This window comes from Rhinatrema bivittatum, chromosome 12 (assembly GCF_901001135.1).
Source record: "Rhinatrema bivittatum chromosome 12, aRhiBiv1.1, whole genome shotgun sequence".
In the NCBI taxonomy this organism is placed as follows: Eukaryota; Metazoa; Chordata; class Amphibia; order Gymnophiona; family Rhinatrematidae; genus Rhinatrema; species Rhinatrema bivittatum.
The window spans coordinates 20,757,976-20,782,452 of record NC_042626.1 but is presented as its reverse complement, the minus strand read 5'-3'; the positions used below and the strand labels follow the sequence as shown (position 1 = coordinate 20,782,452).

Below are 24,477 nucleotides of genomic sequence, written 5' to 3'. Positions count from 1 at the left end.
TCACCCTTGAAAACCGTCTCTGGAACAGGTATCTCCCCAACATCCTTTTCAGTAAACACCGAAGCAAAGAATTTGTTTAGTCTTTCCGTGATGGAGTGCCCCTTTAACCCCTCGATCATCCATGGCACTGTGGATTCCCAAGACTGTTGGGAGATCAGAAGGCACAGACAGCAATGCTATGGCAGTAATGGGCCTCTCACTCTGACTGCTTAGAGCACTGCTACACGCAATTGCTTCTCTGTCCCACAGATACCTCCAGGATGCTTAGTTTACAATGATTCTGCAGCTGCACCAAGCGTAGCAAAATTTCACTCCTATCTTGGAACCATAATTACCTGCTTGCTCCTATCTCTCTTCCCCCTCAGCTAGTAGCTACTGGGCCTTTTACCTTCCCAAAGATACTGCCTCCCTCCTTCCCTTCACTGGCTATAACTGTTACCCCTCTGAAAAGGTGACTGCAGCTCCATCCTGCCTGTGCACTGCATGGCTCTGACTGCTAGGAGCTGCCTGTTCTTAGAAGAACAATTGCCGCCTTGTAGATGACAGCAAACACAGCCATGCAGAAAGTGGGCTGGAGGAAACAGCTAGAGAGTGGACGACCCCAACAGGAACAGGGATGTGGAGTGGTTGTAGCTGGTAGTGGAGAGGGAGAACAGGGAAAAGAGGTGGTGGTGGTGGTGGGGATCTAGTAGCACTGGTGTTGGAGCAAGACTTGGGAATGGATGGGAGAAAGTTGGCAACTTCAATGTGGAGGTGGAAGGGGGTGCACGAGGAGGAGAGTAGGCGAGGAAAGCATCAGCATGGGGGCCTGGGGAGGGAGGCCAGGGCCGCTGCCATGAGAAACAGAGATGGAAGGCAAGTGTACAGAGAAACCAAGGCAGAATGAAAGACTGAATGGAAGGGAAGCGGGAGTTTAGAGAGAGACCTAGAGGAAAGGATGACCAGGCTGTATGAGATACCGAGGTAAGAAAGACAAAGTGAATTAAAAATGAAAACAGCAGGGAAAAATTAGAGCAATGAAAGAATGAAAAAAGAAAACCAAAAACCATTCAGGCATACACGAGCACTAGTAAGTTCTTATAGGAAATATTTAAAACTATGGTTTTCAATAAAAATTAATATTTTGTGCAAGGTAATATATAATATGCACAGTTAAGAAAATAGATCTCTGAATCTCAATTACTGAGTCACAAAATTTTGCAGTCGTTCCATGGACTCTACTCCTCCACTGTGCCGAACACCAGAGGGCCATACATGTAATCACACAACACATGTACATAGTAATCATGTATTGCTAAAGACCAAGAGACAGAAAACCACCATTGGATAATGCAAAGAATCATGAAACCAAACCTCTCAGGACCCCGACACATGTATCAGCCTACCTTAGAGTCTGTTTCATGAGAATTATAAGAGACAGTTGGATGCAAAAAAAATAATTCTGTTAAATGAATCAATTTCTTCCTTCTCGCTCGGATACAAGCAGTAGAAAGAAATCCCGAGAGGATGAAATATAAAACAATTTGTCACTTCCTTAACAGCAGCGAGAAACAAAAGTAAACAGACACCAAATGAGATTTTGAATGAAAAACACTTTATGGAAATAATAACAACTTAAGGCCCAGAGAAATTAAACCAGCAGAGAAGAACCACAGTCTTTCACAGTTCATCAACCACCTAGTGGAGCATGTTTGCTGAGCAAAAGCTGATGTGGTCCCGCGAAAGAGTGATTCAGCTGGGAAAGTTGACATGAGATTGGTAGAAGAAACTTGAGGATGCTGAATGGCTTCTAGCAAACACAAGAAATATATAAAATATTTATTTACAAGAAACAAAAAAGTCAAACCAAATCTCTTGGCCACTTGAATGCAGGTTCTTCAGGATTATGGGGTTAAGCTGTGAACATATGTTTGTATGTTGGAGCTGTCTATTTTGTAACATGGCTCTTCTGTGCTGTTATAGCTTCAATAGTTTCAATTTGTGGGCTGTTAAAGGCCGAAGGGGTGCTTACGAGTTATTGAATGTGTTCAAATGAGGCAGTGTGGTGACCAAAATGTTGGCAAGTGTTCCTTGACTTCTTGCTGCTAATTCAAGTTAGCATCACAGTGATCATATCTCACAGGGCTTCTTCTTAATTCCAAGTGCTGGTGATGTCAGGAGAGCAACTCTAGATATCCAGAAAGGGGATAATTAATGAGGCCCTTTCTTATTACAATAAAGCCGACAGGACTGGAAAAATATTGGAAACTCAGGAGATTTTAAGAAATAGGGAAAAACAAGCCGAAAACCACTTGTTTAGCCCCCAGCCTTGTCTTTCTCTTATTTGTGAGACCTGTGACATTTTAAGGGACAGATTTTCAGCAAACCCTCCGAGTATCACACTACTTTTCATAGCAAGAGGTGGCAGAGGTCACCATGTCTTGCTGCTGGATACAGTGCTTCTGCCCCTTCTTCACACTTTTTTCTAAACATACTTTGATCTAATATGATTCTTCCCATCTCATGGAAACACAGAAATATCTCCCTATACATTCCTTCTCCCCTTCCCTTCAGCACCGGTGCAAGGGTATTAGGCCTTACAAACTCTCCCCCCCCCCCCCCTCCCCAAGACGTATCTGTTGGTGGCAGCTCCTGTACTCTCTGGCCGCTGATGGAATAGGCTCCGCCAGAAGCCAAAGGCCTCATTCCACACACGTAGGCTGCCAAGAGGATGGGCTGCGTCGGGTGGTGCTCTAGTTGACCACTTCGTTTGCCTAAGGGAAGCACTGGCCCTGCTTCCCTTCCCACTTCTGGGAGAACTCTGCATGGTGCCGTTTGCACAGGATTGCTTTCCTGCACAGAATTTTACATTTGTCCCATTGAATTTGGCTTGAGAATCACAAAGCAGCAGCAACAATGATAGTGGAGGCCTGTGCGGGGCCAGAAGGAAGGAAGGAATAGCACCGGTGTCAGCTGGAAATGAGAAAGGAGCAGCGGCAAGCTTCCCTACACGTACCGGAGGAGAGTTGGGAGAGGCCTGTGTGGCCCAAACAAAGGAGAGAGCAGTGGGGGTGCAGTGAAGCCTGAACAAGCCAGGTAGAGGGCGAGCTTGGGGGAGGGGAGGAGAGAGCTGGAGGTCTTACTGGGGTGAGGGTCAGAACTAGAGAAGTTCTCTCTCTGTCTGCTCCCTAGAAGTCAAGCCGGGGGGGGGGGGGGCAGACAGAAACTAGAGGTCATACTAATGGGAGGGGGGTGGTAGAGAGAGGGGAGAAAACTGTTGGGGACAAAGAGAGGGGTTCAAGCCTTGTAGGTGCTCCCTGGGGGATGGGGCGAGAGAGATAAATCAGGGGAGTGAGGTTCAACATGACGGGCAGAGAAAGAAATCTGGTGGGGGGGAAGGATGAGATCGAGAGCCCTGGAGTGAAGTAGCAAGTGAATTAGGGGATTGATCCCAGGGGGAGCATGGGGAAGGGGTTCAAGTCATAAGGGGGAAACACCTGAAGAGAGTCATTGAGCCTGGGGGAGGGGAGAGCAATCTGGAGGGGCCAGACCTTAAGATGGGAAAAATCTGCACAAAATAATTAAAAATCTTTGAGTAATAACTTTGTTTTCGCATTGCACTATAAATAACTATTATACTCAAAGACAGTGATAATATTGTTTTTTTGGGACAAAGTTTGAAGAATTTTGCAGAATTTTAAAATATTGTGTACAGAATTTTTACATTTTTTTTGTGCAGCATTTTTAATTGTTTTGTACAGAATTCACTGAGGAGTACCTTCCCCATTTTTTCTCTTCCTGCCTTTTATCTCAGCCTTAGGGTGGTGCCAGATGAATCACTCAAGTCTGCCAGTTGTCACCTTCTGCCAACCCCTCTTCTCTAGCTCTCATGCCACTCCCGGCTTGTTCCTTTCTCTTCAGTCCTCCTTTCTCTACTAGTTTTCATTCTTCCTCCTCCAGCTCTCACCTCTTTCCCCTCCAGCCCCATCTCAAGGCTGTGTGACTCCTCTGCAGTTTCCTGATTGTAGATGCCAGGGCACAAGTGGAAGTAAGACCAAGGCAAGCGCATAGGTAAGATGCAACAGACGATATGGCCCATATGGGGAGCACGTCTGCTACAGAGATGCTCCTCAAATGCCCACCCCTGCAGTGAACGCTTCCTTTCTAAACCGGGGGAAGGAATGGCAGATACAATCACGAGGATGGGGAGGGCACGCCTGCTCTGTCTCCCAGCTGCTGGCCGGCCCAATAGAAAGAGGAAGCCAGGCACAGCAGCCCCTCCTTTTGTAAGGGGAGCAGGCAGAAGTGCAGCTACCGCTTTCAGCCCTGCTCACCGCCGCCTTCGCGCTTTTACAAAGTCACGTGGCCAGATGCCCGGGAAATTGCGATCCCTGCTAACTTTTGAGCGGAGGCTGACCTGAAAACCTATACAAAACGAGTTTATTTGCTTCTCCTCAAACGTGCAAGATCTCCAAGCTGCATTTTTTTTTTAATATGATTTGATTTATTTTTATTTACCAAGATTGCTAAGGTTTGTAGGCAGTGGCACGTACTCATGAGCATTCAAAAGCTGACAGAAACAAAACCCCCACTCAGAAGTATGAATAATGAATGAACAGCGCCTCCGATTTATGTTTCCTCATATCTCTTCTTCCTCAGAGGTGAAGTGTAAACTCCAGTTTGTCAAGTGACAGCATGAAAGGAACTGTTTGTGCCAATTATTATTTCAAGAAAGAGGCGTCGAGGAAGATTATGCGTAGGGCCAGTGGAAGTCGCCTGGAGGGCTACGGGTTTGGGGGACGGCGATTGCATGGCTCGGAAGAGGAAGTGGTGGGTCCACGCGGGCGGGAAGAAGGAGAGGGCACGCATTGGCGGCTAGAACAGAAAGGCAGCATCGGCCCGGGCCCGCGCCCGCGCAGCGTTCCGCGGTACCACAGCGTGGCCCCAAGGAAGTCCCGTCTGCCGCGGGGCTGAAGGAGGAGGCAGCCGCTGGACTTGCGTTTTTCATAGGGAGGAAGAGATTGAGCGTGTGTGTATATATGAGAGAGAGGAGAAAGATTGTGAGCAGCAACCACCACAATCTCAGGGCATCTGGAAATCAAAAGATCTCAAGGTAGGGACAGCAGGGGTTCTCTAAAATCCATTTTTGCATCTACTGTTTTGAAATCTTTTATTGTTCTTTGGAAAATGTATATAAGTTTTAAATTATTGGCTGTTATTCTATTTGTCAGCTGTTTTGAAATTCTTATTAGTATGGTTTTACTTCTATTGATTTATATTTTCTGATGTTATTGTTTGATGTTTTATGAGGAACTGTAATGTTTCTGTTTTTCCATTGTTGCACTGCATACAAAGGCTGGGTTGTTACATGTCTGCATGTTTGTATTACTACTTTATGGTCACTTTATTCTGCATTTGGTGAGGGTCTGTTTGTGTTTTACATGTGTGACTGGGTTGATATTCTGTTAGTGTGTAGGTTCTGTGTAGGGATCTATAGCAGCTTGGCTTTTTCTAATTCCCTAATAGTAGTTGTATTCGCATTTTAGGGCCTGGTGTAATAATTGCAGTGTTGCCTCTTCAAAAGTAGGATTGATATTGTTTGAGTACTGGCAGTTATTGCAGTTTTCATATGGGAGATTTACTATATTGAAATTGTAATTCATGTTACTCATGGCTTGTTGAGGGCCAAGCTCATGTCCAACACACATTGCAATAGACCTAAGGGTCTTTTTTGCATGGTTTTATAGCACTGCATGTAAATACAATATACATGTTGTAAGTGATATTTTTACCTCAGAAGACTGTGCTTTAAATGTTCTTGTTCCTGTACATCTCTTATTAAAAATGCATAATTTTTAATTGTGTTTGGGGAGATTGTGATAGATAAGGGGGAAGGTGCTGCAGGCTATTGCATCAGCCCTGGTTATGAGGAGTTGATCCTTGTGATGCCAGTGTCCCTCAAGGCAATTTCAGTAAGAATGACAGTGTGACCTGTTGCCAGGAAGATGATTTTTAAGTCCATGCCTACATTCACTTAAAACACACAAGCATGCTCATTACACACACAAACACATACCTAAACATTCTCACACAAACACACACACATACCCTGCCATAATACAACACACTTAAATACATACCCACTCTCACAGACACTCGGATATACATAACCAAATATACACAATTAGTACATGTCCAAACCTACCCCCCCCCCCCACACATATCTAAAACACACATGTGAAGGGGCCTGCAGGTGTAGATATGTTCACAAGAAAGGATGGCTGGGAAGACCGCCATTTAGGCCCTTGGAGTTTGTACACTTGGACTTAAAAACAGTCTCCATGCACTGGATGATGCTCCAACCATAAATTTTGCTAAAATACAATTTCTTTGATTGCAACAAGGTGGCAAACGATGTATTTGCTAAGAGATGAATCTGCTTCTTTCACTTAGTCACCAGTCAGACAAACAGGATCCCCTTGCTTCTCTATAGCAGGCAGCTCTCCTATTAGACAGGATCTGGAAGCTCCAGTGACTCATAGGACACCTCTTGGTACCTTAAATCCAATGGCCCCGCACTGCTCCTCAGCAGGACAGCCGCTTTTCTTCTCCTTCTTGTACTTGGTTGGCTCAGACACCTTTTCTTCCTTGGAATGCAGTACTTGGTTAGCACTGTGGACAAGTCGTTATAGAAATGCCTTCTCCCTGAAGGTAGCGGTGTGATTTCCAGATATCTTCTGGCAAACCAACTGGAACACTCTCATCCCAAGATAGGATTCTTTACTTCCTGGAAAAACCCTAATGGCCAGAGCTATCATCCACACTTGGGAAATCACTCCTCCTCAGTCCATAATCTTATGACATTAAAGAAGAAAAATAAGAATGGAAGACATCAGACTTGCTTTCCCCTCATTGGTTCTCCAAAATAGGGAAAAAGTCTACAGCCTCCTGATCTATGTCTGCAGTTAACCCTCTGCACGCAATAGCCCCACTGCTGTTTCTGTGCCTCCTGCAATTTATACCCCTGGGGGGACTCTGCGTTGTACAGAATTTGCACAGAATATCCCTCGAGGGTTGGGAGAGTCCGCATTGGCCCGCGTAGGCCAGAAGAGATGAGCCTGAGGTTTTTGCACAACCCAAGCAAAGGAGGGAACAGTAGGGGGTCTGGTGGAGCCTGAATGAGTGAGGTACAGCGAGCTGGGGGGGGAGGGTAGGAGAAAGCTGGGGGTCTTGCTGAGGTGAGAGGAGAGAACTAGGGGAAAGCAGAGAAAGAGCTGGGGATGGGTTCAAGCCTTGTGGGGGAGCTTAAACGGGGGGGGGGGGGGGGGGGGGGGGGGGGGGGGCAAGAGAGAGAATGGAAAGAGGAGGTTTGAGCTCAGTGGGGCAAAGAGAGAAAGCTGATGGGAGAGGGAGGTAGTGAACTAACTGGAGAACTGACCCAAAGAGGAGGCGGCATAGAAACATAGAAATGACGTCAGAAAAGGACTAAACGGTCCATCTAGTCTGCCCAGCAAGCTTATGGTAGCATCTGCCGCGCCATACAGTTCATCTCCGTAATTAGTTTCCCAATTGTCAAAGTCAGGGCCTTTGTTGGTTGCTGTCTGAGTCTAACTACCCCTCACTTTCTGCCGCTGAAGCAGAGAGCAATGTTGGAGTTGCATCAACAGTATCAGGCTTATTGGTTAAGGGTAGTAACAGCCACATCAGCAAGTTACCCCCAAGCTTATTTGTTTTCCCAGACCATAAAATTCAATGCCTTGTTCATTGCTTTCTGAATCTAATTCCCTTTTCCTCTTTTCCCCCTGCCGTTGAAGCAGAGAGCAATAATGGAGTTGCATCACCAGTATGAAGGCCCATTGGTTAAGGGTAATAACTGCCACACCAGCAAGTTACCCCATGCACTCTTTTCCTCATTTCCATCCTCTAGCCTTTATGGAACAACAGTGTTTATCCCATGACCTTTGAAATCTTTCACCATTTTTGTCTTCACCTCCTCCACCGGAAGGGCATTCTAGGCATCCACCACCCTCTGTGAAGAAATATTTCCTGACTTTAGTTCTAAGTTGTCCTCCCTGGAGTTTAATTTCATGACCCCTAGTTCTACTGATTTCTTTCCAGCGGAGAAGGTTTGTTGATTGTGCATCATTAAGACCTTTCAGGTATCTGAAGGTCTGTATCATATCTCCCCTGCACCTCCTCTCCTCCAGTGAATACATATTTAGGTCCTTTAACTTCTCCTCATACATCATTTAATGAAGATCCCCCACCATTTTGGTCGCTGTTCTCTGGACCGCCTCCATACTGTCTCTGTTCCTTATGAGATGCGACCTCCCAGAACTGTATACAATACTTCAGATGATGCCTTACCAAGGACCTGTACAAGGGGTTCATCACCTCTGTTTTCTTACTGGTTATTCATCTCTCTATGTAGCCCAGCATTTTTCTGGCTTTAGCTGTCGCCTTGTCACATTGCTTCGCTGTCTTCAGATTGCTAGGCACTGTCACCCCAAGGTCTCTCTCTCTCTTGCTCCGTGCACAACAGACCTTCACCCCCCCTCCCCCTCCCATCACATACAGCTCTTTTAGAATTCCACACCCTAGATGCATAACTCTGTACTTCTTGGCATTGAATCTCAGCTGCCATATCTTCAACCACTGTTCAAGCTTCCTTAAATCACGTCTCATTCTCTCTATTCCTTCTGGCCTGTCCACTCTATTGCAGATCTTAGCATCATCCGCAAATAGACAAACTTTATCTTCTATCCCTTCCACAATGTCACTCACAAAGATATTGAACAGGACCAGTCCCAACACTGAACCTTGTGGCACTCCACTTAACCCCTACTCTTCAGAGTAGGTTCCATTTACCATTACACTCTGTCTTCTATCCATCAACCAGTTTGTAATCTATGCAACCATCTTGGTGCTCACTCCCAAGCTTCTCATTTTATTCACAAAAGCTTTACTGAAATCCAAGTAGATCATATCGAGCGCTTTTCCTTGATCCAATTCTTTAATCACCCAATCAAAAAAGTCAATCAGATTTGTCTGACAAGACCGTCCCCTGGTGAATTGATGCTGCCTTGTGTCCAGCAATCCTCCTGACTGTAGATAGTTCACTATCCTTTCCTTCAGTAGAGTCTCCATTAATTTTCCCACCACCGAGGTGAGGCTAATCGTCCTATACTTTCCAGCCTCCTCTCTGCTCCCACTCTTGCGAAGCGGGACCACCACCACTCTTCTCCAATCACTCGGCACCACTCCTGTTTCCAGGGATCTATGGAACAGGTCACACTGAGGACTCGCCAGCACATCTCTGAGCTCCCTCACTATCCTGGGATGAACCTCATCAGGCCCCATGGCTTTGTCCACTTTCAGTTTTCCTAGCTCTTTCCATAAATTCTTTTCTGTAAATGGAGTTTCATCTACTCCACCCCATCCGCTGTCTTGATAACCAGTAATGGTCCTTCGCCAGGGTCGTCTTTAGTGAACACTGAACTGAAGTATTTAGTATTTTCGCCATTTCTTCATCTCTTTCCACACATTGATCCTTTTCCCCTTTCAATTTCACTATATCACTCTGGACCTTTCTCTGATGTATCTGAAAAATGTTTTGTCACCTCTCTTTACTAATCCTTTCTTCCGCTTGGCTTTTTGCTTTCTTGATTTGTTTCTTAGTTTCCCTCAGTTTCACCAGATATTCTTCCCTGTGTTCCTCTTTTTGGGATCTTTGTTTCTTGAACACTGTTCTTTTTGCTTTTATTTTATCAGCCACCTCCTTTTGAGAACCAGATTTGGTTTCTTATTTCTCTTGCTTTTGTTATTTTTCTAATATATAGATTTGCTGCCTTTGTAATTGCTCCTTTTAGTTTGGCCCATCTCTCCCATTTTCTCCCAGTCGTCTAGTTCTACCTTCAGGTATGTCCCCATTTCGACAAAGTTCATATTTTTTTTAAATTAAAAAACTGGGGAGGGTCGAGCCTAATGGAGGGACCAGACCTTATGATGGTAAAATTCTGCACAAAAAAATTAGAAATCATTGGTTCCCAACCTAGGGGCTGTGAGACCATCCTAGGGGTTCCTCCAGAAGGGATGCAAGAAGGTTTAGCTGGGGTGGATGCTGCTACCTGTGATTAGCTGGGCTGCTGCCCCAGGCCAGGAGAGTGAGGGCGGGGTCTCTTGCTGCCCCAGAAACTTCACCCCCATGTTGCTGCAGTCCAGGAGGAGGAGCAACAGAGAGGGACCGTTTGCATCCATTGGGAGGATGTGGGGAAGAAAGGGGCCAGTTGTGGCTTTCAGAGCCTTCAGCAGTCCCTGCTGCTCACTGAAGAAAAGCAGGAGAAAGCAGGGTGATCACAGCAGTGAGAAGCATTTCCTGCTACTGCTACCTGCTTTGCTATTGACCTGACAAGGAGGAGAGGAGGAGAAAGCTGCACTAAAAACAAGTGAGTAGAATGACTGAGAGAAAGGAGGAAAGACGGAGGGGAGAAGGAGGGAGACAGGAATCTATGACTAACTTAGTTCAGGGGGTAAGAGCAGAGGACCCCCAGAATCATGCTGAACTAGAGCTAGAGAGAGAGAGAGAGAGATGAAGAGGGCAGGATAGAGGATTCCCATGATTCAGGAGGGAAGGAGAGAGAGAGAGATCAAGGAGGAAGAAGGAAGAGACAACAGCCAGGTGTGGATAGGGCATTAACCACAAAGTCATCTAGGGCAGCACCCAGGCAGACATGGACATCGCAGAAGCCTTCTTCCCTTTGAAAAGCAGGCGGCTGTTTTGCTTTTGAAAATCATTTTCTGTATGCATTTGTAAGAATCATAAAAGAAAATAAACAAGGAAAGCTGGCTAAAAAGGGGGTCAGTGTTCAGGGAGAGTAATTTTCAGAAATGTTTATGTGGGTAAACAACTATTTACCCGTGTAAAACGACCTTTTGAAAATTGCTACTGCCCCCCCCCCATCATCACCGAGGGTACAAGCACTTACTCTGTAAACAGCGGGTACACTTTTACCTGCGGGGGCAGAGCTACGTCAGGGGATGGAAAGTCGTACATACATTATTTAATACAAAGTTGTATACATTATGGATGATTCTGGAATGAAGATAATGTCTTTTGTTATGACATACAATTAAAGAGAAGTGTGGGTGGGGGGCTCCACAAACTTTTTTGAGGCTGAAAAGGGGGTCCACGTTTCCTGAAAGGTTGGAACTGCTGTTTTGCATCTTTGAGTAATAACCTTTTTCTGTATTGCATTACACAATTATTGCTCAAAGACAGTGATTATATTGTGCTATCTGAACAAATAAAGTGTGCAGAATTTTTTATTTTATTGTGCTGAATTCCCCCAGGAGTGAACTTAGTGCATGACAAGGAGGGAAAGAGAGAGACGCTCCTGCAGGGACTAGTACCTCGCTGACCCTGCTAGAAAACTGTGGATCTCTGTACTACTTACAGCACAATCCATTCTGTTTTGTTTGTGTTTATTTTGTTGGATTGTTTTTGTGTTTTTTATTATGAATTTGTACACCGCTTTTAATATTATTACTGATTTTATAAATAACATAAAAATCCATCCCAAGGACTGCTCAGTCACAGGGAGGCTCAAACCAATCCTTGGGGCCCTCTCCTTTCAGCCAGTCAGGTTTTTGGGATATTTCTAATGAATATGCATGAGCTTATTTGCATGCAGTACCTCCTATGTCTTCAAATGTTTCTGATGCATAATCATTAGGGATATCCTGAAAACCCAACTGACTGGGGGAGGGCTCAAGGGCCGGTGTGAGCACCCCTGCTGTAATAAATGGAACATACCACCCTTTGCTATTCCTGCACAAAGAGGATACATTATGTACTGGGGAATCTAAGGATCCCTTTGCACACAAAATATGTCCCAAATAAACTACCAGGGCAATTTTCAAAAGAGATTTACCTGGGGAAAATGGCCTGACTGAACATTGAACTTCAGATGCTGCTGAAGGTCTATTCAGGTTGGATTAGGGTAGGGGAGGAAAGCGCAATGCATGTACGTTAGATTTTCAGATGTACACGCACTATTGTGCACACCAACACAAACAGCGTGGGCAGACTTTGTGGCTGCGAATTTCCAAAGGGTGGGAATTTACGTAAAGGACATGCATTTAGAGCGCCTGCCTGGCTTGCTAGTATGCGGGCTGCTATGCCCCCTGCATTTCCAGGCTCATGCTTACCGCTTAACCTAAATACAGGCAAGCAAATTCTTACACAAGTGCTTTTCGTTTTGTTGGCTTTGCGTCTGCATGGGGACATCTGCCGAACCTTGCTTTTAAGGACAGATCTGTCGCCCTGCCCTCGAGGGGTTAAAGAGCTCATGTCATCCATCCGCTGCGTAGAGCGAAAAGCCACAGGAGAGGTTACGTTCACAGTGCCTGAAGTTCCTAACAGCTGCATTTGAAAGTGCTTCCCCTTTGCCCAGCTTCCCCACCCCCGTAAGCTACAACCAGCAGAAAGAGAAGTTCAGCGTATATACCACATTGTTCTTATCTGGGTAGTAGTAAGTCCCAGAGTTCCACCTAATTACCTCTGAAGGTTTAATAATCCCATACAGAGCGGGGATACAGGAGAAGGAACAGTAGTGCAAAACCTGACTGACTTTCCCAGGACAGCAGCTGCTCCCAAGTTCAGTCTGGAAGACATCTGCGCGTTTGCTCTCTGACCCTTGCAGCTCTCCCCAAACCTGGGCTCTCAGTGTGGAATTCTTTGGGCTCTATTTTCAAATACAATTTGCAGCTGCTCGAGAGAGAGAGAGAGAGAAAACCCCTTCTGACTACCCTGAAGTTCCGCAGCTCAAGGGACGGACATTTCCAAGCAGACTTCAAGGGATTTCCAGTAATCTGCTTTTCCAGCTCAGCAAATTACATTTCCAAGGTGCAGATCAAAACACTTTGCACCCAGTGCAAGTCAGTCCCATCGTACACAGTCTGGGAGAGAAAGAGAACCCTGCATTCCTGTGCAGAGTTAGAGAGGAAAGAAAGCAGAGGACAGCTTTTTCTGTTTTCTTGAGACCTGTGGTCTCCTTTAGCCGTTACGGGACATTGTCCCTGCTTCTCACTCAGGGCTAAAGCGCACATTTCATTCCCAGTGACGGAAGCCATCAGCAATCATTCACTATCAAGGGCGAGAGTTAAAGGGTTTGTCCGGCTGCCTTTTGGAGTTATCTGAACAAACCCCGAGATCTGAATATTTCCCTCTGCTCCCTGGCTATATTTTCTCTGAGCAGCAAAAATGTGCCCAGGCGAAAAGAAGCAGTGCTGAGGGCGTTCCTGGGACAAGGTTTCACTTTGTCCAGCCAGTGCTGACATTCAGTGCTCCCCTGACCGGACAAATGCCTGCCCGAAAGTTATCCCAATATTCAGTGGCAGATTTATCCGGGTAGGCTTTGTTGAATGCCCAGCTAAAGTTTTCCATGTAATGTATTCAAGATAACTTTCATGCTCGCTGTCTTACTCAATATGGACCTCTTTATTTATAATATCAAATTCTTCCAGCCAGAAGCAACCTCTTTGTGCAATACTCCTGGCAAGTTCTTTTCAGACCCGTTAGTGTCAGGCTCTTGCCAACTCAAGAAAGGCCAATAAGCATGCAGTCCCTTTCCATCCTCCTCGGGGCCCCTCCATGGACTACCAGAGCCTTGTCAGGAATTTACACAACCACAGCGGGTCAGTTAAATATCTCAAGCAAGCCGCACAGCGCAGAAAGCTAAATCCTGGGCCAGTTTGATCTCCGAGTTGGGTCTTCCGTTCTCCTGGTCAGATGGGACTGGGGATGTGGCCGACACAGTCCCTGGGGCAAGGGGAAGGGGAGTTGTGGTCGTTTTCTCAAGGGTGACACCTAGCAGCCTGTGATTCCAGAAGGATCCCCGGCACACGGCCCCTGAGCCAGGACTGGGTCTGTTCAGCGGTGGAATTGAAACCTCCCCCACCCCCTACTCCCGGCATTTAGACATCTGACCACCTCTCTCCAGCCTGCAAGAGGTCCCCTCGCAGTGGCGCATTGGGTTAACGTCCGTCCCCGTGCAACGATGCGGTTGCAGTATCAGTGCTGCAGGAGAGCGGTTACCCCTGGGCAGGTGCCTCCTCTGCCTATTAGGAAGTCCGCCCCTGGGTACGATGGGAAGAGACATAAAACAGAGGGAAAAAAAAATGCCCAGCTAGTTGCGAATGAATGCTCGTGGTGCCAATTCCAGGCCTGGTTCCGACTGAGCTGGAAGTACAAAGGAGCAGGAGAAATTGCCGACTGACAAATTAAAAAAAAAAAAAAAAGAAAAGCTAACTAATTTTTTTCCTCGTAAATGGCTTTGCAGCTCACATGGACTGCACGTGATGTCCAACGTGCAGCATCTTTGCTTTGTGACAACTCGTTTAATGTCAGAGGTGTAAAAAAGTGCTCTGCATTAAGGACACCTGCCTGCTCTACAGAGCTGCCTTCCTGCTCGAGCTTAGAGCGGGCACAGCTATGCCCCTTACCTGCTTCCTCCTGGCTGGCTCCGTGCTGAGCTTCTGTTGAATCGGCCTCTCGACTCATCTTAATACCTGAGAAGGGAAAAAAAAAAAAATCTAATTTCAATAACTGGACACAATTCCACGCTAGGGCACAGGCAGAGTTCTCACGAAACAGGAAAATGAACTTTATAATTATAATAAACCATTCGACTGTCAAATCTCTGCGTACACAGCCATTAGAATATTCATTAGATGTTCGTAGCTCTCACTCTGGATAGAGTCTCACCTGCCCTCTCGCCACCTTCATCTGAAGAGCCTGCTAGTGTCTGGGCTACAGTTCCCCCTATCCTTTGGGCTCACTGCTCTCCATACATGTTAAAAAAAACAAACAACCCTCTTTGTTCCACTTCCTGAGGATGACACAGATGCCTGCACGGTGTTTAGAAATCAGTGGTACATCAAATTCTGACTTCCAAACTTTAGTTTAATAAATCAAAATTTTTACCCTTGGCTGAAAGTTGCCCCTAGAGCCCACAGGGCAAATCCCAGATCTCCTTCCCTTCAAGTTCCAGGTCAAAAGATGGTTCAGAGTTGAATATTTACAACAATCTCTCTTGATCTGTGTTTAGCCTCCATAGAGAAGCACACAAGACAATCAGTTAAAGAGAGAAGGAATATTTTATACAAATTACAGTGACCCCCCTGGCAGCAAGTTAACTCTTTGCAGTCAGGTAAACCAAAGAGAAAAAAGCTTGCAATTTGCATAGGCCTGCAGCAACCAATCACAGCTTGGAATGCAAGCTGCTTTGCATCAGGTAACGATGCACGCAGGGGCAGGGCTGGTGCTATGCCCAGGATAGCAGTAGGAACAGACTACAGGTAAGAAAGAGAGAGGATTCTACATACCCTGAATCCATACACTCAGACGTTTACAGCCTCCTCCCTCCAGAGCTAAAGCTGTCTCTCATAATGTATTTCCAGACAGGAGCAAGCATCACTCACTCTGATAAAAAAAACCAAAAAAAAAACCAAAAGACAGGGTTGTGTTTTCTTTAATCAGCCCATAAAACCAGATTGTAGAGGAATGGACACCCTTCATCTGCTAGCATTAGTAGTGAGTAACTGTTCTCGCTGTATCTGTTTGGCAAGTTCTTCCTAAACTAATTTGATTCCCCAGTTAATGCAAAAGAGCAGGTACTGTCGTGAAGCCCCTGGCTTTATCCTTGCAGTATCAGACGCATGCCACACTACATTAGCTACACACTGGGAAACATGTATACATGCAGCCAACTAAATACAGAACTACACATGCATGTATGGTGTGAGCAGCCCACAGAGATATGGGAACCTGGGATGTACACAGAAACAGCAGTGTAAATGCAAGGACACCAAGAGACAGATGGAGACAGGTACATAAATAAAACGAAGATACTATAAGAACATAGATAGCAATCCCAAATGTGTTTCCCTCCCTCCCACCTAGCAGAGTAAACCAACAATCCTGATATTCCAGCACCTGAATGTCAGTTTACTCACTTTACCAAAATAATTCATGACTATTACATCCGTTTCTTGCAACTAAAATCCCGAAAGCCCAGGATGCAGCAAAAAAATAAAACAAACAGAGAAAGTGCTTGTGACAGCCACCGTGTCAGGCTGAAGTGCTTAGGACACTGACAGAAGAGCTGATTTGCCAAGAGCCTCCGGTGACTGGCTTTCATATCAGGAAAGCAAAGCGCTGTATGCAGGACACATTGTCTAAGCAGGCTGAGAGAGAGAGAGAGGCCAGAGCATTCATTATATCAAAAATATTGGACACCCTGTGGGCAAAATAGTCCACGTCTCCCTGTGTCAGACTGCAGGGAAGAAACAGCAGCCCTGAGAGGGTCTGTCTCTGAGTTTGGGGGTGAAGAAATTCAAGGGTGAAAAACTGATGGCATCACCCTGTCTAACGATCTGAAGGTAGCGAAACAGTGAGCTAAGGTGACAGCTAGATCCAGATGAATGCTGCTAAGGTGCCTAGTGACAGGCATAGCTGGTAGAAGGGAGGTGATAATGCCCCTGTAAAAATACCCCATCTAGAGTGCTGTGTCCAGTTCTGGAGGTCATGTCTCCAAAATGATATAAATTGGAAGCAGTCCTGAGAGAGGCTACCAAATGCCGCATGAGATGAGACTTAAGGAGCTAAATAAATGTGTCCTAGAGGAAAAGAGAAACAGGGGGATATGAGAGAGGCATTCGAATACCTCAAATGCAGATCTTGGGCAGAGAAAACAAACCTTTTTCAGAGAAAAGAAAGTTGTAAAACAAGAGGTCACAGTATGAGATTCCAGAGAGGTAGACTCGGGAGCAAATTATTTCTTCATGAATGCATGGAATGGATTCTTAGTGGAGGTGTTGGAGATAAAAATGGTAACAGAATAAAAAAAAAAAAAAAGGATAGAATAAGAAAAGAAGTTACCTTGTAGCAAGAGGGGGAGGCTGAGGATGTTGCAGTGAGAAGGAGGTAGGAAGGCTGGATGGGCCCAAAGGTCTCATCTACTATCATATTCTATGAGAGTGGTAAAGACAGGACTGGGAAGTTGCAGTATTCCACACTTCCTACCCTTTACATTTGTGAGGCTCCAATGGACAGTTCTTGCCTCCTGCCAGCAGAAGGCATCAGTGGGCTTCTTGGACTATCTGTTCAATCCTCCCAGCTCTATGGCCCACACGTCCAGGTGGTGGCCATCTTGTTCCTGTCTGGTCACCTATTACAGGCTGACAGTCTGCACTTTGCTAGAGCTTGGTCCTATTTCTGTTTATGAATACTACCTCCATAAAATGTCATCATTTGTTGATTTTACAGTATGAATTTTACTTTTGTAAACCATTGTGTTCTTTATATGGAACGATGGTATATAAAATGGCTAAATGTTTTGTGTTGCTGACTGGGTCTACTTTGTATTGTGTAGTCAGTATTCCTGCTTGGTCCAATCCTACTCCACTGTAAGTTTTGTATGCCTGCAGTGGTCCTACACTGCTCCTGTTGGCACCTTCATGTTTCCTGGTTTTTCTGCAGTGGTTCTGCCCTGTTTATATGGGCATCTTCATGTCTCCAGATTTGGATTATACATTGCAGTTGAGGCTGTCTTGTGTCTCCTGTTTTTCCTGTCCAAGTCTTGCCAGCTACTAGCACCTAAGGACTCAATCCTTGGGGAAGGTGGCTGATGCGGGCAGAAGATGCCTGTCCCTGCTCCTGCTGGAGCCCTCCAGATTCACCCTATCTATACACCACTTGCTCTTTGCTTTGGGGTCACACCTATGGCACTTTGTCATCACGATTCCTGGGAGAGCAGAAGCAAGGTGAGAGGTGATAAGGACGAATACAGAAAGAATGACTGAATGATATTGCAGGCCATGGAGCAGCCAGGTTACAATATCCCATATCAACTAAGTCAGAACCAGCAGGTTGGTCCTGGTGGACATAGGGGAGGGGAGACATAGAGGACTGGATTTTGGGTAACAGTCTCTCTCATTTTGGTGGTGGTTTAGATTATTACAAAGTTTAGATGTAAGAGATGGGACGAGGAGTAAAAGCTGGGTTTTGGATTAAATATGGGATCCTGTAGGTTCACCTTCCTAGGAGAGGAGAGAACCGAGGAGAATGAAAACAAAAATTGACTGGATATCCTACAACTGGCAATCTGGCTAACTTTAAGATAGTTGGGTGTATTCAGTAGCGCAGCTGCGCTACTGAATATCCCGCCAGAGTTGACCAGATTACTTTATTCAGCTAACTTTGTTGCAAACTATGCCAGCATCAAAAACAAGAGTGTATTTTATACACGTACCAATAAATAGCAATAAATACAGAATGGTAAACTTGCACTAAAACAAACAAATGTGGAAAATTAACTTAAAGATAATTACAAAATAATTGATTTGACCAACTGACAAATGTGATCATTGAAATCATCTTGTAATTAAAGTTAGTTTGATGTTTTAGTGCAAGGTTGCAAGCTGTGTCAGCACACATCACAGGACCCTACAGTTAGCCACGTGAGAAAGACATGGAGCAGAAGCGAACCCTGTTCATGTTCCTCCACTAATGCACCGGATATTATTCAGTGCAGAATAATACATAACATATGTATTAAGTTAGTCCAATAAAAGGTATCACCTGGCATTTCTCTGTGCATTGACCTTTATTTCCATGCATTCAAGTGGACTAACACGGCAACCACGAAACTTTAGCCAGTAAACCTTAGAACAGTTTCAGTTAAGAAAATTAATGAGCAAGCTAGCAAGCTGAGAGTGGAAGAAAAAAGTTCCATTCTGGGCGATGAGGTAGTTAAGAAACAGAACTCCGAGTGGTGAAAGGAAGGTGATCTGAGGGGTCCCACAAGAATCAGTGCTAGATGTGGTCCTCATCCACATCGTCACACATGACATTGAGGAAAGGCTAGAGGGAGAGGTGCACCTGTTTGAGGATGATATGAAAATCTGCAACAGATTAGACATGTTGGGGGCATAGATAAAATAAAGGATGTAAAAAAATGGGAAGAAAAGTCCAGGGTATTATTATTGTATTCTAACCCCCAAAAATGCAAAATCATGCATTTGGGGTGCAGAAATCCAAGGGTCATATGTTTGAGAGGAGAAGCACTAAGAGAGGACAGCAGAATACAGGAAAGGGAGGGGATCAGTGACTGAGAGGGATCTGTGGCAGCCCAGTAAGCAGGTACAAATGGGCAGACTGGGTGATCCAAGTCTACTGACATCTCCTTTGTTTCTTTATTAGAGTAATGAGAGTATTTCAGTTCCTAACAATAGTTAGAAGTGAAGGATCGTTTCTTGCCCCCCCAAAACCTTCCTCACCCTGAGTTACTAGTGCCCCCTCTTACAGCAGTATAAATAACAAACTTATGTGTGAGCCTCTACAGAGGTGTTATCTCGCTCTCTCTCTCCCTCTGGTGGTAGCAGTGAAATTGTCCTAACCACACCCCCTTTTTTATCGCAGGCAGGCGCTATTTCCACTATATTTATAGCATTGTGATGAATCCAGGGATTGGTGAACCAACTGATCTTTATTTGTCATCATCTACTAGGTTACCATTTTTATCCTGTCATATATTGTCCTCAAAGTTCTCTTTCTTTTCTTTCCTGCCACATGAAAATCCCTTATTCTCATCCTCCAGTTTTACTATATTTTTCCTTTTTGACCCGACTCTTCTTTTAAAGCCATGTGGGGTTGAATCTTGACCATGCCCAGAATATACCGGCATGCTCACAGTCTCATTAACGCCACCATCTCAGCTTTCCTTCTTGTTAGTGAACCGACACCAGAGTTGGTTTTCTAAGTAAAAAGAAAATGTTCGAGTGGCTTTCCACCTTCCACTCCAGATACAGCTTGGAAAAGGAAGCAGTTCAACAAGATTCCTCCGACTCTGTGAGGTGGCAGGAGATCCCCACTGGTTGACACACATGGATTGTGTGAGAGATTGGGTACACACACCATGTGCGTCTTAAGTTTGAAGTTGGCATTCATTGTGACGTCTGGCTTGTATATGGACACTAGATTTTGAGATTATTTTAGGATTAGCCCACAATTTGTGTGTTAGGCATGCTAGGGCAGCTAACTTAGGGATTGGCAACAATATTGTGGGTTGATGGATTACTCCAATTGTGAGGGTTGTTGGCTTGGGGTTAGCACCTGATGTGTCAGTTTTTAGCTTAGGGTTCGTATTAACTGCTGTGCAGGATCTTAACATGGCTCTGGCACTTGATTCCCTTGGGTTTGGCACATTTTGATTAAGCATTATAACCTTAGCGCTGGCACATAGTATGCAGATCACTAGTCTGGGGCTCTCATACACTTCACAGAACGTAAGAACAGCCAAGCTAAGATAGATCAATGATCCACTAGGCCCAACATCCTGTGTCTGACAGTGGCCAATCTGGGTCACGTGAAAGAACCCAACAGGTCCTGTTAGGAGCCATTCCCTATTACACACTTCCAGAAATAGGAAGTAGAAACACCCAGTTCTAGCTGGCTAATAATTGTTTATGGACCTGTGCTCCAGAAACTTGTCCAAACCTACTTTAAACTCAGCTATATTACTACCCATGGCCACATACCCTGGTAACAGATACCATTGCTTAGTTGTTTGTTGACTGAAAAAATACTTGTTTAAGCTTAATGTAAATCTGTTGCTAGTTTCATGAAATGTCTTCTAGTCCTAATATTGTTTGCTGGAATAAATAACCATTGTCTATTAACTAGTTCTACACCACTCATAATTTTGTAACCCTCTATCCTAGCCACTCCGCCAAGCTGAAGAGCCCTAACTTATTAAACCTTGCCTTGTGAGGGAGCCATTCCTTCACTTTCACTTATTTTTATTTCCCTTCCTCAAACTTTATCTAATACTTCAGCATGAACTCCATTTACCACCACGTTCCATCATCTCTCCTTCAACCATTCTCTAACCCAGTCCACCACCTTGGGTCCCACCTAGGGGTACGCGTTCATTTGAAATTAATGAAAAAAAAAAAAAGGCAACAAACATTTTCAGTTCATTCTGAATGGAACAAAAAAAAAAAAAAGACTGCCTATGAAAATACGCAAAACTAATCTGGCCGGGCCCAGGACTGGCACTGAACCTGGTTGTGGGCCCCCCCCCCCCTCCCCAACATACTGGGGCCAAGCAGCTCTCACCCTGTCTCCCATTTATTCCCTTCCCCCCATCCTGTGTAAAAAAAAAAAAAAAGGTCAGGAGCAATGCCCACATCTCAGTCCTCTAAAAATGGCTCAGTCTGGAGGACAGTGCTGAAACAAAGTCACTTCTGCGCCATCCTCTGGTGCTGGCATGATGTTCAGCCATACAGACGTCCCAGAATGATGCCGGCCTATTTATTTATTTTCGTTCCCCCCAGTTTAATGTTTTTTTCAGTTTGGCAAATGAACCCAACCAAAAAAACCCAAAAGGTTAAATGAACTGAAAAATGAAATCTTCCCTCCAAATGAAAAAAGCAAACCAAAATAAAAACTGGGGACTGCATATCCCTACAAGTCTTCTTAGTTTACGCATCTATGTGGGACACTGCCTTTGTTGAAATCCACGCACACATCCATTGCATATCCTAGTTGAGTTTTTTTGGTCACCCAGTTGAGCAAATCGATCTGTTTTGGCCTACAAAAATGAGTGCTGGTTCTAAATGTCTGTCTGTTGACAGCTAGCTAGATGGAGACCCTCGCATACACCCCTTTCCAAAATCCTGAGTTTTATGCACTCTGTGCAGGCTGCTGGCTTGAGGTTGCTACACACTAAGCAGAGAGTTCTAGTAGCCAGACTGGTCCTGGAGAAAACTGGGGCCATTGTATATTATGGTACCATTTATTTGACCAACAAAAACGACATTGTAGTACCTGAGCTTCTGTGGCCAGAAGGACTCTCTTTCAGATGCTGAAATTGCCAATGACATCAGAAGACGGACCCAAAGTGGCCCCCAAAGCACACGTCCTACATCTTCTTTTTCTTTGTCCACTAAAAGGTAGAAAGACTTATTGCAGGACTTTAGCTTGGGCCTGTTACACACTCTGCGGGTTGTCAGTTTGAAGCTGATACACACCGTAGCCCAGTTGTGCTAGGCCTCTTTCCCATAGACACATAATGGGAGCCATCTTTAGTGCATCTGGCCCTGTGTGAGTTGCTGGCTTGGGTTGGAATGCTGTGCAGAATTCTAGCTTGCATTTGGTATATACAGTGTGGATATGGCATGCTGACTGTACAAACCATTAATAGCTTGAGTTTGACTTGTAGTACAGGTTGTTGGTTTGAGGTTGACACGAGCTGTTCATGTTGTTGGGACTGGCGCACACAGACTGCACAGGCCTTTAGCTAGCGCTCTGCCTAGAATACGTGGATCGTGAACTTGGGGTTGATATGGGAGGCTCGGACTATATGAAAATATTCCGCGTTCTTCCATTTCTCCCATACAACACACAGTCCATTTAAGAGGACTCTGAGTTAAGACTCTTACAAGTCAGCTATTTTGTCCTGAGTTAAAATACTTGCTTTATGAAAAACTCTTCCACAAGTCAGCAAACTCCTGTCACATGTTCTGGTAACTCACCTGAATATGCACAGTCTAGGTTCACCATGCTGTCTAAGGAATAAACGCCAAGCTGTTCCTCAGTGTCGGGAGATTATCTGCTTCAGTCTTCCTGGGTCTCCCAGAGAGGGCCAGCAATGTGCCGTGTGCAGGTTGTTACACTAACCAGGTAAGTTTGTGGAAAAGCAGCCTTGGCTCCACCTCCCTTGGCATCGAGCTCATATCCTGAGCCTCTGGCTTGAGGCCAATGCAAAACAGTGATTTGCATACGGTGACTCTTACAGCTGTCAGTTTCTGCAACAAAAAATGAGAAAAAGGTGCCAGAACAAAATTTGCTAAAGGTGTGCCCATCGCAGTTCCACTTCAGGAGCGCTCTTTGCTTTCTTCTCCCAGAGAGGGGAAACCCAGGCTCTACGGGACAAAACCCTTTGTATTAAGTTCAAATTGACGTTCAATTCAAGCTATTGGACTGGCAGGAAGTCTTAGCAGAAATGAGAGAGAATCTTTGAGACCTCCAGCAGCTCCCAAAGCCCAGACTGGACCTGATATTCCCAGTGTCTGCTATGTTGCTTTTTTTATCATTTTCTTTTTGGAATATAGGAGAATAATAATAACAACAGGCATGGAAAGGTATATGGGCAGTGCCTGTCTTGAAAATTAACATCTTTTTTTCTATAGAGGTTTACCTGGCAATGGTAGATCCTATCCACACCAGATTGTCAGGACATGAGGGCTCTAACAGAGGGGGGGGGAGGGGGTTTATTTTAAGATCCACGCATTCCCCTGGACCATGCACATGTGCATGCTGGAAATTAAGCTCTTTTAGTTGTGGTTTGATCATCTTTTTTTCTTTTGTTACTTAAATATCTGACATGTACAGTAATCTTTATAACCACAAACACAAATCACAATATCCAGCAAAAATTCATATCATAATCATGACATATTCAATGTCTATATACATTTCCATTCTAACAGCATTCCCTTTGCACAAAGACGTTTTCTGAATCTGGTCCATGTCTCCATCTTGTGTTCAAATATGAAAAGTTATCTAACATCCATCTTCAATAGAAAAAAATCCAAATTCCAGTTTGATCTGTGTAAGTGTCCCTCAGTAGGTAGTTTCCGGGGTATCCTCCCCTCCAAGTTATGGAACGTTAGGCTTCCAGGATGGAATGGCTCGCCCCTTCCAACTATCAGAGGCCTCCAATCCTCTCAGTCAATTCTCCTCTAGGGGGTACAGACTCCTGTGGGGGACCTCCCAGATGGAATACTTTACCCTCCCAGCTCTCTCTTCAGATGTTAACTGCATCTTTTAAGTCAACAGCAGGGAAGAGTCCTCTCTTTTTCCCTCACCCCATCATCCCAGAATAGAAAGTCACAATAACTTCACGAAAGGCAGAAATACTACACTTCAGCCACTGAATACGAATTGAATTTCTCTCTTCCTAGCTTTTCCCAGAGCAGGGGTGCTTCCCATACAGAGCCAGTCTAGGGGAACCGGAAGAAAATTAGAACAAAATCCAAGTCTTTAAAAAAAAAAAATAAAAAATCTGAACACAGAGACACCTTCCACCAGCGCAGGACATGGACCTTCAAGATGGTGTCTTGCTTCCTATCCTAAGAAGAAGAATGTGTGCCCCAGCCAACCCAGGAATAGAGGAACAAAGAACAGGGTGCCATCTTCTCAAATTCCAAACTAAAATCCCATTTCTCAGGTGCCACCTGCTCTTTTTCAAGCAGGAGCCCACCACGCAGCAACCGGCAAAGTGATCTGCTCCTTCCCTCACCAGGCCTAGACCAGGGCCAAGCTCTAGTGGAGATTCCCATGGGGTCTCTACAGAATTACACAAGGGAAACTAGACCCTTACACATAGCAATACACCCAACACGTACTTCCCTCCAGTCAGCTTTATTTTAGCA

At 45.0% G+C, this 24,477-nt stretch overlaps 1 protein-coding gene across 2 annotated transcripts in view; it reads right to left on the bottom strand.

Annotated features, from left to right (window-relative positions):
* The window catches only part of POU2F3 (POU class 2 homeobox 3), a 60,038-nt gene extending 36,782 nt beyond the window's left edge, over positions 1-23,256 (bottom strand). The window contains exons 1-3 of one of the 2 annotated variants that reach the window (XM_029572276.1): positions 22,576-23,253; positions 21,869-21,986; positions 14,482-14,547 (exon numbers count right to left, since the gene is read on the bottom strand). In XM_029572276.1, the coding sequence (XP_029428136.1) occupies positions 14,482-14,539 (58 nt within the window). In that variant the 5' untranslated portion in view covers positions 14,540-14,547; positions 21,869-21,986; positions 22,576-23,253. Of the gene's footprint in view, positions 1-14,481; positions 14,548-21,868; positions 21,987-22,575 lie in introns of both variants that reach the window. The other variant, XM_029572275.1, reaches the window with a different exon arrangement.
* Between the last annotated feature and the right edge of the window lie 1,221 nt (positions 23,257-24,477).